The sequence below is a fragment of the Capricornis sumatraensis genome, chromosome 19 (assembly GCF_032405125.1).
Source record: "Capricornis sumatraensis isolate serow.1 chromosome 19, serow.2, whole genome shotgun sequence".
NCBI lineage: Eukaryota > Metazoa > Chordata > Mammalia > Artiodactyla > Bovidae > Capricornis > Capricornis sumatraensis.
In genome coordinates, this window is record NC_091087.1 from 36,925,781 (window position 1) to 36,940,757 (window position 14,977).

The 14,977-nt window shown below is 42.7% G+C and overlaps 1 protein-coding gene across 1 annotated transcript in view; it reads right to left on the bottom strand.

Annotated features, from left to right (window-relative positions):
* The window catches only part of LOC138095305 (neuronal acetylcholine receptor subunit alpha-7), a 154,478-nt gene that overhangs the window by 21,170 nt on the left and 118,331 nt on the right, over positions 1 to 14,977 (bottom strand). Inside the window, exon 5 of the mRNA XM_068991338.1 lies at positions 4,119 to 4,198. Within this exon, the coding sequence (XP_068847439.1) occupies positions 4,119 to 4,198 (80 nt within the window). The remainder of the gene's footprint in view (positions 1 to 4,118; positions 4,199 to 14,977) is intronic.

Here is a 14,977-nt window from a genome sequence, read left to right on the forward strand (position 1 = left end):
AGTGATTGCCAAGGGCTGGAGGGTGGCGGAAATGGGGGAGAAGTTGATCAAAGGGTACAAACTTTCAGTTGTAAGAGAAGGATTCACTGTGAGGATCTAATATATAGCACCGTGACTACAGTTAATATTTCAAGTATGCCTGAAATTAACTATGTAAGGTGATGGGTATGTTAATTAATCTGATCGTGGAAATAAATGGTTTCACAGCATGTATGCATATGTGTGTGTGTGTACGATATATGTATACACACACACACACACACACATATACGTGCATTCATGTTAAGTCACTTCAGTCATGTTCAACTCTTTGCGCTCTATAGATTGTAGCCTGCCAGGCTCCTCTGTCCATGGGATTCTGGAGTGGGTTGCCATGCCCTCCTCCAAGGGATCTTCCCAACCCAGGGATGAAACCCATGTATATTCATACATATATATGTAACACACACACACACACATGCATGCGCACATGCACACACACATGTATATATACATATATGTATGCGTGCGTATATATACACACACGTATGTATATATGTGTATGAACATATATATGATATATACATTACAATTTCATTTGTCAACTACACCTCGATAATGCTGGAAAAAAAATGCACAGCAATTCCTTGGTCTCCATCTCATACACTGTTCATAATACACACAGCCTGCTCTTCATGGAGTGCAGCTCTTGCTGGCCTGATCAAAGGTTGGCAAGTTAAATGATGCATCATTATGGATACTCTGCAGGTCTCAGGATCAATGCTCTGCGCATATCCCCCAGACCATTTGTGCTGCCTTTAGGAGGAGGAGGTGTGGATACCAGGGTCTCTCACTTCGGTGTGACCAAAGAGGCTTCAGTCCATTCTGCCCACCCAAACTGTAGCTAAACCTGCCCAGAACAAGCTGAGTCTTTTTGGAAACATCTCTAGAAAAGAAGTTCAGCAGAGGCTTTACTGTCTTTTATATTTCAAAGACTATACTGACATTTTCTATTCTGGGAGATTTCTGTGCAAAAAATTAAATGTTCTGTAAACTTTCTCATGCCATGCACGTGCATCTCCAAATTCTAAACAGTAAGAGACATGTAAAGAATGTTAAAAAATTCAACACAAGCTGATAAAAATAATGAAGAGCTTAGAAACAGACTCTGAAAGGGGTGTGTTTGGTGAGGAGTGGAAGGAGCATTTTCTTTATATTAAAAATTGAGGAAATATTTGGTTTATCTAGAAATGTATGTGGAAGATAATTTTAACTCACTTGAATTCTAGATTGTAAACAGAACAAAGACTAACAAGTTTTAGTTGAGGAGGTAGTATTTGGACAAAAATTAAGAGTTTCCACTGAAAAAAAGGACAGGACAAGTTGGCAGAGAGTTTCCCAGCATGTCACTGAGATACGCCCACTGGCACCCCACTCCAGTACTCTTGCCTGGAAAATCCCGTGGATGGAGGAGCCTGGTGGGCTGCAGTCCATGGGGTCGCAAGGAGTTGGACACGACTGAGCGACTTTACTTTCACTTTTCACTTTCATGCATTAGAGAAGGAAATGGCAACCCACTCCAGTGTTCTTGCCTGGAGAATCCCAGGGACGGGGGAGTGTGGTGGGCTGCCGTCTATGGGGTCGCACAGAGTCGGACACGACTGAAGTGCCTTAGCAGCAGCAGCAGCAGTGGGCTTTTATGCCCATTTATGCCCAAGTGCTCCCTGCTGCCCAGAGAAGGACCAGAAGGCAGTGATGGCACAAATAGCTAAGGGTCCCAGTGTTCTCAGCGACAGGGTGGTACTCTATAAATCTGCTACCAAATTTAAAAAAAAAGTGAATGGAGGAAGGGACTCAGGGACCCCCTCACCCACAACCAAGCTGTGAAAGGATAATAGATTTCCTGTCTCCTGAAGTCTCTTTAAACGGGATTTGCAGCATCACTTCCAATGTCTGCAGGAATCTGGAAGTTATTACAGACACTGCCCTCTCATTATTAGGCTAGATCCCCTGAAACCCTCATTGCCGGTAGAAAATGAACTCTGTAGCTGTAATATTCCATTTCTATGAAATGACCGGAAAAAGAGACTCACTAGAGACAGAAAGCAGGTCAGTGGTTGCCGGCGGCTGGCAGTGAGGGTGGGGATTAACTGCAAATAGGATCTTTAGGGGGATGATGGGAAATGTTCTAGAACTAGATTGCAGTCGTGGTCCTACAACTCTGTCCATTTACTAAACATCACTGAGTCATGTACCTCAAATGGGTCAGTTGTATGATACATAATTTATAATACATATCAATAATGTAATTTATAATACCTCAATAATGCTGTTAAAAAATAAAAATGTGACAGGGGAAAAAAAGTCATTTCATAACCAAGTCTATTTCAAAGGTTCCACTTGAAACACCTTTTGCCTGTTCAGTTGCTAGAGCAGAGCAGCTTCCCAGACAGGTCTGTGTGACCCCAGGTACAGGCTTGCTGCCCAAACCAGACTGCCCCTCTCTCTCCAGCCAGGGTAGGGGAGACTCCCACAGTAAAAGCTTCCGTGTGGCCTCCTGACGGACTCCAGGGGCTGTGGAGGCTGGGACACAGGTACGGGGCCCAGAAGGGCTGGTGTACAGTGGACTCCTGGGTCAGGAGTGCTGCTCCTGTGGCTGAAAATGGCCCCAACCTTCAATACAACCCACCGCCCCATATCCTTCTACATGGAAGATGCTGGAGATCATTTTCCACAGTAGCCCCCCACAGTAGCCCTCATGATAAAAGACGCAACTCCTAGGCCTGCTGTAAAAGAGTGTGCCAGTGATGGAAGACCCTCTCCGAGCTCTGTGTTAGGAAGAAGGTTTGCAAGGCCTGAGGGAGGCGAGGAGGGGTTGAGGAAGAAGCAAGGGAGCACAAGCTGTAAGGCAGAAAACCTGAAAGTCTGAAGTCCTTCCATCTCCGCAGACAACAGTGGATGGTGTCTGCCTGTGACCAGTTCAACCCCTCACGCGTTTGCTTACCTCCACATGGGCCAGGCTCCTGGTTGATGAGTGGTGGGTCGAATAGGAATAAACACAGATCCTTCCTTTGGGGCCCTTATCCTCTGTTAACCCGGAAGAGCAGATAAACCACCACCCAGTAGGCAAAGCCAGCTCTCCTGTGAGTGCTGTGTGTGTGTGTGTATGTGTATGTGTGTGTGTGAGTGATATGTAGAGTGTGTAGCGTGTGGTATGTTTTTGTGTGATATGTCTATTTGTGTGGTGTGTGTATATGTATGTGTATGGTGAGTAACGTGTATTCATGTGGGGTGTGTGTGTGTGTTATGCAGTATGTGTGTGTGGTATGTGGGCTGGTGGGGAGGTGGGAGGTGGCTGCAGGCTGCCTGGGAGCAGGAAGTTAAACAAACAGTTGCAGTAGCGAAAATAACTCTGGGAAAGAACATGTGAAAAACCATCCAGGAGGTTTTTTAAAAATCTGTTAGTATCTCAAGGCCATGAAGCCCAAGTCTCCCACCACATGGCTCACTCATGAGTGACCCAGGGCCCTGTGAACTGATAGGAATGATGGGCTAGTGAGGGGAGATTAAATCCAAGGAAGCAGTTATCTATCAGCTGCCTGAGAAGGAGACACACTTTCAGGAAGAAACCATCAGATCTCACCTCTAACCAGCGAGATGCACTGGGCTTTACTGTGCACACTCAAGAAGCCAGCCCAGCAAGGTCAACACCTGGAGGGCAGCATCTGCCCAGGTATCCAGTGCAGTGGGAAGGAAAATTAGGGTCATGAGGGAAGAAATGGCCAAGGGATTGGCTTGCAGATTGTGAGGAGGATGGGAATGACCTAACAAGGGAGACTTGTTTTAGTTGTGGAAGAAATGTAAAGAACACAACAGAGAATAAGGACAGAAAGCATGTGTTGGCAAAGACAGCTTGAGCCATGATCCCAAGACCAAAAAAAAAAAAACCAGGAAGACAGCATTGCCACATTCAGGGAATATACAGGGGCGTGGAGGAGAAGAAGGCAGGTGCAGCAGGCATATGTGATAGCTAAGGATGCCCAGAGCACAGAGCTAGCTGCTGCCCCTGGGGGCACCACTGGGCACCCCAAACTCCCTCCCACTGTCTAAATGCAGAGGACAAAGGGAGTGGTGCTTACCTGGAGGGAGGTACTGGCAGTGCCCAGAAGAGTTCACTAACACATTGGTGTGGAACGTAGCATCAAAACGTTCATCAGCACTAGAAACAAGAGAAGGATCCGTGAGCTAAGCCGGCCAGGCAGTGGGTTCCCCATGCCCTTGGGGTGGTTGTTCCCGTGGTCTGAGAAGCTCTGAGAAGGGCTGTTGCTTTCAGGTGGGGCAGCTGGCAGCAGTGTGAGAGCCCCATGTGGGGCTGACCTGGAAGGTCTTCCCAGAGGACAGGGGGATGGGGCCAATGCCCTCCTCCATTTCATAGGGACGCTGATTTTTTCCATATGCATGTAAAACAAAGCTCTTAGTAAAAATGAAACCTGAAGACAACTTAGGAGGTCATTACAGATGACATTTCAATCTATCTTCAGGAGACAGAGTGTAGGGGGGTGGGGGAGCAAAGTGCCTCTCTATTAGCCCAGAAGAGTGGGATTTGGACCCTCTGTATTCAAGGCTCTAGTTTCAGCCCCATGAATGGGTCCAAAGCTCAGATGGTGCTTGATAAATCCATCTTGAGTGACTGAAGCTGCAGGTGCCCAGGGGAACTGGGTAGCCTCTAGGGGTACCAGGCTCCAGGAGTGGTGATGACAGGCGGAGAGAACACAATCAGGTTCAAGTTCAGATAAATGCACCCCAGCCCCACCCCTAACCATGCTCAGAACCTCCTCCAGACAGCAGTGACCAACCTGGTTAAAAGAAGGCACACAAAACAGGAAGGAAAAAATAATTAAGACCAAGAGCCCTTCACATCCAGCTCTTTCACTTTCTGTGTTCTGACACTTTGACATCTGGGGCCTTGCTGACCCTGGAGGGACTGTCCCCCATCATCCCACTACCCCAGATTAGCCAATTCCTGGAGACAGCAAACAACTCAATCAAAGGAAAACCAACTAATCCAGAGCCCACACCGCAACTAGTTCCTTTATGGAGCTCTCATCTCCTGGCCACCATCCACCCACCCTAATCACCCCAGGGGTAGACACCAGACAAATAGCAACAAGCCATATGCATCAGAGCCTGCTGAAAGCATTCCAAGTTCTAGCCATGCTTAGCTTGCCTCACCGCTTCCCTGTGGAGACCACAATAAAGGCTTTTGAGCACGTTTTCTCCCCAAGCCCTCTGCTTTCTGATTGACCCTGGTGCTTCCCTGTGTGGCCCTGTGTGGCGAGCAAGCCTCCTATTTCTAGGGAACTGTGAGTATCTAATAAACTTCCTTCCTTCATCATTTCTGTGTCTGCATCTTACCATACCTGATTAAAACATATCCTTAAAATACTGCCCTATGGGTGAATAAAAAGGAAACGGCCTTAACAAAATGTAGGCAGCCAGTCACGGTACCAGCACCATGAGTCTAATTTCCGTCCTTTTAGCAACTGGAGGACCTCTGCTATGGGCTGCCCATGTCTCCAGAGCCCCTGCAGTCTTTTCTGTCTCTAGCATTCTCTAAAGGGGAAAGTCACCATCACAAGTTGTCTGAGGACAGGCTTCATTGTGAGAGACACAGTCAAGGATAGAGACAAGAAAGATCCAAGAAGAAACTGACAGTGAAAAAAAAAAAAATGAAAAAAAAAAAAGAAACTGACAGTGAAAGGAATGAAAAATCACCTTTTAAAAAAGTAATACCCTCATAAAAATTCAGATGGATATTACATTTAGAAAAACAGAGGGCAATATGGAAGTTAAATATGGTCTATGAAATACATCTTTAAAAATGGGTGGGAGGTTTGGCTGGTTAGAATCACAGAGATGAAATAGAAGACAGAAGGGATGAGGGTCTCAAAGTAAAGGCTGGGGAAATTCACTCAACAGAAGTGGAGGAAACATCAGGGGAGTGGGAGGGAGAGAAATCACATGGAGAAATTTTAGAGCTGAAGGAAACCCCTCAAGTATGAAGGCAAAAAAAAAAAGGGTGTTTTCAAGAACATTCAGGTGTTTCTTATGTATATTTTCTTGGCCATGGACTTGATCATCAGCTCTAGAAAAATGAGGCTGAACACTAAAGAAGAAACAAACTTTCAGACTAAACTTAAAGATCCAGAAAAGGGATTTTCAGGATGAACTGTGCCGAGGATCTAGTAAAAGGGTTGGGGGTCCAAATTACAGTGAGATATGAGGGGTCTCTGAAGAGAGTAAAGTGGATTCAGAGTAATCAACACAAGAAACAACAAGCTGGAAAGCACCACAGATTTGATGAAGGACTCATTGTTTTAAAAAATCTTTAATTAAAAAACAGCACCAGAAACTTCAGGAAAAACTGTACAAGCAAGCTTTGGTTTGAAGATTAAAAAATGTGATGATGCTGAAAGGAAGGAGGAAGACTAAGCTATAAAATGATAATCCTCCAAGATGAAGAAGGTCACATCCACTCCCTCACCTGTACACACATTCAGGGAGACAGGAAGAGGAAGGCTCAAGATATAAATATTCTTTGCTTGACAACAGCCTGTACCCAGGTGTCCTAATGAGACACTAACAGTGACTGGGTGCCAAATAGCTGTGCATGTGGGCCTTCACAAACTCACCCTGGATTTTACCTTGCTTTTTAAATTAGGGTCTCTGGACTTCCAAGATTCTGTGGAGGTGCTTCAGGTTTCTACAAGTGTTTGATTCCAAGTTTCTTTGCCTTGTGTTTCAAAATACAAATAAAAGTCCAAGCACACTCAAACAATTGTTTTCAAAATCTTAACTCTTCAGACACTCAATGTATTAATTAATTAACGTTTCACTACTTTACTGCGGCAAGTTTAGCTTAAGACTCCTCTTGCCGTGACTATCGCATGTATTTGGAACTCTTGGGAATGAGTCATCCAGTAAGATTTCAGGTTTGCAGTATTACTCTATTTAAACAATTCACATTTGATCCTACAGTTCCAGCACAGAACCTGTATCTGCCTTGACATCTCTTCCCACCTCTGTAGCAACAAAGGCAGAAAGCACAGTGTGATGCTGGCATAGCTTTACTTATTTTAAGCTTGGGTGTCGTCCTGTCTAATTTTTATAGTTATAATAAAGATTGTGGGCAACTGTTAGTGATTAATTTTGGATGAGAAACATACACACAGCTCCTTTTTCACAGATTTGAATCAATTTAACTGAAGAGACTCTAGAGATCACAAGGCAACTGGGTAAAAACAAGATAAAAATCTGTTACCATTAGCAACAGCTTACCTTTGTGACTCAGTGATTTCTGAATATGGTTCAACCAAAATAGAATACTGAGATAAATGGAACTGTATCACTGTCATCATTATCAAAATTCCAATCTTAAGGCTCATTGTGGAAGTTTTAGGTTCTGTCCCACAGGCAATGATATAAATGTAAATGATATAAAAGTAATTCTGGTAATAATTATGTGTTAATATCACTTTATCTGTTTTCACCATTAGGACTGGAGTTAAACTTTGGTTGAAAAGGGGTCCTGTGCTAAAATCTGAGTCTGAAAACAGGAAGGGGATGAAAAGTCCCTGTGAAAGATGAGTAACCAAAACTATGCCAAGGACCTGACAGGTGGCAACACCAGGAATGTCCAGGACACGTGGCACCACAGCCTTTGGAGCCAGCAGACTCTGGTCACCCTGGAGGCTGGGTGGGCCCATATGATTCATTTTCTTTCTCTGTGCCTGGTATGCATATGAAACCTTCTGTCTTAAACTCATAGGAACTCATCAAACATATATATTTTTTCCTGACTACTGGAAAACAGGGTGCACCCTCAGAGCTTTTGACAACCCTGGCACATGGCTCTTCACTCCCCTCAAAAGCTCTTCTCTCTGGCTGCTGTGGTCCCCATCCAGCTAGTGATGGACAGATGAGCTTGCATTTAGTATGAGGAGAGCTCTGGGCACCCCCACCGAGAGGTGCTCATGGGGTGGGTTATTTAACCCCAATATTGAAGATGCGGGTCCCACATCATCAGCCAGAGGACTTCTGGACGGGCTCTAAGGATGCGCAGAAGGCTCAAAAGTGGAAAGGTGAGGGTGTTGCCAGCAGAAAGTGCAGTCTGGTCACACACCTGGAGATAGACTGGATCAAGGGAGGCTTCACGAAGGTAAGGTGTGTTTGGAGCAGGGGTGAGTGAGATGCTGCCCTAGGCAGCAAGGCAAGTACTACAGGGGCTTGAGAGCAAACCACCTGTGTCTGTGCCTGCAGGACCCAAGGGCCCATCCTTACGGGAGGATTTCAAACTGTGCTTCCAGATGTCCCAGCAGCACAGGCAGGCAGAGCCCAGGGGGCACAAGTGAACCCTGGTGGTCTGGGCTAAGATTGCATTCTCCTCCTCATCCCCAGGGTGTAACACAGTGTCAGATCTGGCCCTGGGAAGTGCGCCTGGCACTGAAAGCAGAGCCCTCCAATCCCAGCTCAGTGCAGCCTCTGCTTGTCTCACCTGGCAGCACTGACCCCCACCTCTCAGCAAAAAACCCAGGGCCAATACACTGCTGCCAAGAGCACACTGCGGGCTCCTGAGGGGAGGATTGTAATGAATGGGGTCTCGGGCACCATCAGACCTGTCTCCCCTGAGGTCACATGGTTCTCCAAAGACAGAAAGAGGGAGAGCAGAAAAGACAAAAACGATCTTAATTTTCCTATCACAAAAAAAGAAATTATGATTACGTGATGAGATAGAGATGTCAGTAATGCTACAGTGGCAATTACACTGCAATATAAATGTGAATCAGGGATTCCCTGGTGACTCAGCGGTAAAGAATCTGCCTGCAATGCAGGAGCTGCAAGAGCTGCAGGTGGCGCAGGTTTGATGTCTGGGTGGAGAAGATCCGCTGGAGGAGGATCTGGCAACCTACTCCAGTATTCTAGCCTGGACAGAGGAGCCTGGCAGGCTACAGTCCATAGGGTCATAAAGCGCCAGACACAACTGAAGTGACTTAGCACACAGAACATACATGTGTATCAAATCAACACATTGTACATGATAAACATACAATATTTTATATATCTTAATTATATCTCAATAAAATAATAAAGTTTAAAATATTGTAAGAAAAAAGTATGTGAAGAAAAAAGAGGAAATCCATCTATCTCAAACAACTGTCAATGGAAGGTGTCATTTATCTTAAATCTCTTAATAAAAAAAAAGCTGCTAATTACATGTTAAGACACCACTGATGCCTAGATTTCAGAGGCAAAGTGTCTGTAGAGAAAAGATCAATTTTGTTTCAAAAATGAGTAGTTAAGTCCTTTATCTGGGTATTTTTATTTTGCTTTATATTTTATTCTAAAGTGTTAGGACAGGTTCAAATTATAGCAATGTAACTTTTCATAGATTGCGACCAAAAAGTCTTGAGCAGAACTGAAATTTAATGGTTGTTTCTACCTTTCAGAGATCCTAGGAGGCAGAGATCTAGGCATTAGCAAGAGGCTTCCAGAAGAATTTATCAATATCTTTTCTTTAATCACCAATTTATGTTACATGGAATATAACATAGATGTGATGATAACAATCAGATGTAACACTGGATAAATTATAACAATGTTACAACATGTTATGAATAATATAACCTAATAATGGATGCTTGCTCCTTGGAAGAAAAGCTATGACAAACCTAGACAGCATATTAAAAATCAGAGACACTACTTTGTGGACAAAGGTTCATGTAGTCAAAGCTATGGTTTTTCCAGTAGTCATGTATGGATGTGAGAGTTGGACCATAAAGAAGGCTGACTACTGAAGAATTGATGCTTTTGAACTGTGGTGTTGGAGAAGACTCTTGAGAGCTTCTTGGACTTCAAGGAGATCAAACCAGTCAATCCCAAAGGAAATCAACCCTGGATATTCATTGGAAGTACTGATGCTGAAACTGAAGCTCCAATACTTTGGCCACTTGATGCAAAGAGTCGACTCAATGGAAAAGACCCTGATGCTGGGAAAGACTGAAAGCAGGAGGACAAGGCATCACCAACTCAATGGACATGAGTCTGAGCAAGCTCCAGGAGATGGTGGAGGATGGGGAAGCCTGGCGTGCTGCAGTCCATGGGGTCGCAAAGAGTCAGACGACTGAGTGACTGAACAACAAATAACAGTGTTATAAATAACATGGGATAAATGTTACCATGGAACATGTCAAGTTTCTGGGTTCCCAATTTTGTTTCCTGATTAACAAAGGACTATTTCTGATCCAGGACAACATCATTTTAATCACTACAACAGAATGGAAACATTGGTATTTGGCAGGCTAAGTCCTCCAACTTTATCCTTTGTTTAAAAATTATCTTACCTATCCCTGGACCCTTTACTCATGTCCAATCCCATGAAGACTGAGTGGAGACTTCAGTTGGAATCACATAAAATTTACAGACTAGTTTGGGAGATTTTGACATCTTTTTATGATATTGAGTTTTCCCAGAAATAAATATATAACTCATCATTTATTTTGGTCTTAGATTTTTCAACTGACATTTTTTAACACCTGCAGATATTAGAAATAAGATTTGTTTAATTACATTTTCTAAATGTTGAAAAAGTAAAGATATACATTCATATTTTCATACTTGTATCCAAAATATTTTATCTAGACAGTGTCTAAGAGTTCTTCATGTAAAAAAGTCATAGAGTCTGTGAATGATGATAATCTAGTCTGTTGTTTAGTCACTAAGTCTTGTCTGACTCTCTGCAACCCCATGGACTGTAGCCTACCAGACTCTTCTGCCCATGGGATTTCCCAGGCAAGAATACTGGAGTGGGTTGCCATTCCCTTCTCCAGGGGGTCTTCCCAACCCAGGGACTGAACTTGTATCTCCTGCATTGCAGGTGGATTCTTTATCACTGAAACACATTCCTTTCTAATTGTCAATGTTTTGTTCTTTTATTTTTCTTATTATTTAATGAATTAAGAAATCTTAATACCATTATTAAGATATTTTTAAGTGATCTTTATTTCATTCTATATATAGAAACCTGTAATGTTGCAGCATTAAACAATCCTTTGGTAAAGACCTTACTTCAGGTTACACAAGTTTTCTTCTATTTCACAAATGTGTATTAAATACTATCAATTGATTTTTCTCTAACTACTAGATGATCACATGATTTCTCCCCTTCATTCTGTTAACAGAGTGAATGATGGCAATTAAGTTTTCTAAAGTTAAAACTTGCATTATTAGAAAATTAAATTTGTTAATTTTTTTTAAAAAATTACTGCTAGATTTAGTGAGTTAATACTTTAGTTAAGATGTAGACATACATGCTCATAAGTGATGCTAGGTGGGACTTGCCTGAAAAATACACCTTTTCAAATTTGTTTTTAAAAACGTATCGTTCAAGAGGATGAAAGGCAAGCTTCAGACTGGTAGAAAATACCTGAGAAAAGTTATTTCTAATAAAAACTGCTATCCAAATAACTTCACAGTAAGAAAACAACCCAATCAAAAAGGGGTCAAAAACTTGAACAGGTACATCAACAATGAAGATATGAGGGAACGTAAATTTAAACAACCAGATGTCATCACACACCTATCAAATGGTCAAACCCAAGACCACTGAGAACACCAAATCTGGCAAGGATATAGAGCAAAAGGAACTTTCATTCACTGCTGATGCGTGTGCAAAATGGAACAATCACTTTGAAAGACAGTTTGGCTGTTTGTTAGAAAACTAACCACCCTCTTACCATTGTTGTTGTTTTTCAGTCACTCAGTTGTGTCCCAAGTCTTTGTGACCCCACGGACTGAAGCATGCCAGGCTTCCCTGTTCTTCACTATCTCCCAGAGTTTGCTCAAACTCATGTCCATGTCCATTGATTCATGATGCCATACAACCATCTCATCCTCTGTTGTCCCCTTCTCTTCTTGCCCTCAATCTTTCCCAGTATCAGGGTCTTTCCAATGAGTTGGCTCTTCTCATCAGGTGGTCAAAGTATTGGAGATTCAGCTTCAGCATCAGTCCTTCCAATGAATATTCAGTTGTTTTCCTTTAGAATTGACTCGTTTGATCTTGCTGTCCAAGAGACTCTCAAGAGGCTCCAGCACCACAGTTCAAAAGCATCAATTCTTTGGCGCTCAGCCTTCTTTCACATCCATACATGGCTACTGGAAAAACCATAGCTTTGATTATACAGACCTTGGTCGCCAAAGTGATGTGTCTGCTTTTTAACACACCTGTCTAGGTTTGTCACAGCTCATCTTTCAAGAAGCAGGCGTCTTTTAATTTTATGGATGCAGTCACCATCTGCAGTGATTTTGGAGCCCAAGAAAATAAAGCCTGTCTCTGTCTCTATATTTTCCCTATCTATTTGCCATGAAGTGATGGAACTGGATACCATGATCTTAGCTTTTTGAATGTTGAGTTTTAAGCCAGCTTTTTCACTCTCCTCTTTCACCTTCATCAAGAGGCTCTTTAGTTCCTCTCTACTTCCTGCTGTTAGAGTAGTGTTATCTGCATATCTGAGGTTGCTGATATTTCTCCCAGCGATCTCCATCTTGTGATTCATGCAGCCCGGAATTCTGCATGATGAGTACATCATGCAATCACACTCTTTGGTGTTTATGCAGAGGAGTTGAAATCTTATGTCCAGACAAAAATCTGTACATGGACATCTACAGAAAGCTTTATACATAATTACCAAAACTTTGAAGCAATCAAGATGTTCTTGAGTAGGTGGATGAATAAATAAATAAACTGTGATACATACAGGCAGTGGAATGCTATTTAGTCTTAAAATGAAGTGAGCTATTAAGCCATTAAAGACTTGGGGGAAGCTTAAATGCATATTACTAAGTGAAAGAAGCCAGTCTGAGGGCTACATACTGTATAACTCCAACTAAAGGACATTCTAGACCAGCCAAAACTATGAAGACAGTAAAGTTCAACAGCTTCCAGGAGTTGAAAGGAGAGAGGGATGAATAAGAGGAGCACAGAAGATTTTTAAGGCAGTGAAACTGTTCTGTATGCTACTATAATGCTGGATACATGTCATTATACCTTTGTCCACACCCATACAATGTACAACATAAAGAGTGAGCCCTAGGGTCTACTATGTACTTTGGGTGTATATTGCTGATCCTGTTCACACTGTCCACATTGTTCGCTGAACCCAGGGTAGGCAAGGCACACGCTAAGAGGCTGGAAGAAGACTTGAGGATCTGTAGGAACTGCAGACACATTTATTCTCTTCTGGCAACAGCCATAGCATAACCTAACACAACACAACCTCTCTCCTGGCTGACAACAGCAGTCATAACGGCATTCGCTCCTAGCTGACACAGCAGCCACGGCAGTAGACACGCTATATCCTCTCCTCCTGTGGCTGACCCAACGGACAGCCATGACGCAGTGGTAATGCTGCCACTTTCCAGGCGGAGTTCACATATCCCTACAGCACAAAGTAGCTCGTGACCAAGCAGGTACCTTGTGATGTGCATGTGCAGTGGTATACATGACCTCAGCCGATACACAGTCACTATTTACAAGATGTGGGGCAAGAGAGCCTGAACATGCCATCTTGGCTAATTTGCTCTCTCCCCACAGGGTGATAATTATTTGTCAGTGTTGGCTCATCAACTGCAACAAACAAACATTGTTGTTCAGTCACCAAGTCATGCCTGACTCTTCGCAATCCCATGGACTGCAGCACACCAGGCTTCCCTGTCCTCCAGTATCTCTTGGATTTGCCCAAACTCATGCTCATTGAGTCAGTGAGGTCTTTCAACCATCTCATCCTGTTGCCCGCTTCTTCTCTTGCCCTCAAGCGTTCCCAGAATCAGGCTCTTTTCTGATGAGCCAGTTCTTTGCATCAGGTGGTCAAAATATTGGAGTTTCAGGTTCAGCATCAGTCCTTCCAATGAATATTCAGGGCTGATTTCCTGTAGGATCAAGTGGTTGGATCTCCTTGCTGTCCAAGGGACTGTTCCGAGTCTTCTCCAGCAACCCAGTTTGATAGCATAAATTCTTTGGTGCTCAGCCTTCTTTATAAACCTGCAGATTTGACTAGATGGACCTTTGTTGGCAAAGTGATGTCTCTGCTTCTTAATATACCACTCTGGTCCGGGTGTTCATAATGGGGTAGGCATTGCATGTGTGGGGGCAGGGGTATATGGGAAATCTGTGAACCTTCTCAATTATGCTGCGGATGTAAAATTACTCTAAAGTATATTTTAAAGATAGATAGATAAATAGATTCAATTATGTTAACTACTTTTTCTATTTTGTCTAGAATCAGCTTATGTTTTTCTAGAAAAAAATAAATCCTGGCTAAATTTCCAAATTTATTGCCATAAAGTTGTCCATAATGGTCTATTTTAAAAAATGCCATCTATGGTTATAGACTTATTTTATATCTAATAAACATTTATTTGTATCTTCTTTACTTTCTTGATAATTATTCCCTGAGGCATGTTCATTTTATTGGTTCTTCTTAAAACCAATTTATTCCTTCTTGATTTCTATCTTATTTTTCTCATTTAACAAATCTGTACTCTTTTCTTTATTCCTCTTTTTTTTATATAATATTTTTCTAAGTTCTTGTGATTGGTATTAATAATTAATTCAAATTTTACTTTAAAACCTTGTGGATCACAACTAACTGTGGAAAATTCTTAAAGAGATGAGAATGCCAGACCGTCTTACCTGCCTCCTGAGAAACCTGTATGTAGGTCGAGAAGCAACAGTTAGAACTGGACATGGAACAATGGTTCCAACTTGGGAAAGGAGTACGTAAGGCTGCATATTGTCACCTTGCTTATTTAACTTACATGCAGAGTACATCATGTGAAATGCTGGACTGGATGAAGCATAATCAAGACTGCTGGGAGAAATAACAATAACCTCAGATATGCAGATGACACCACCCTTATGGCAGAAAGTGAAGAGAAGAGGAAT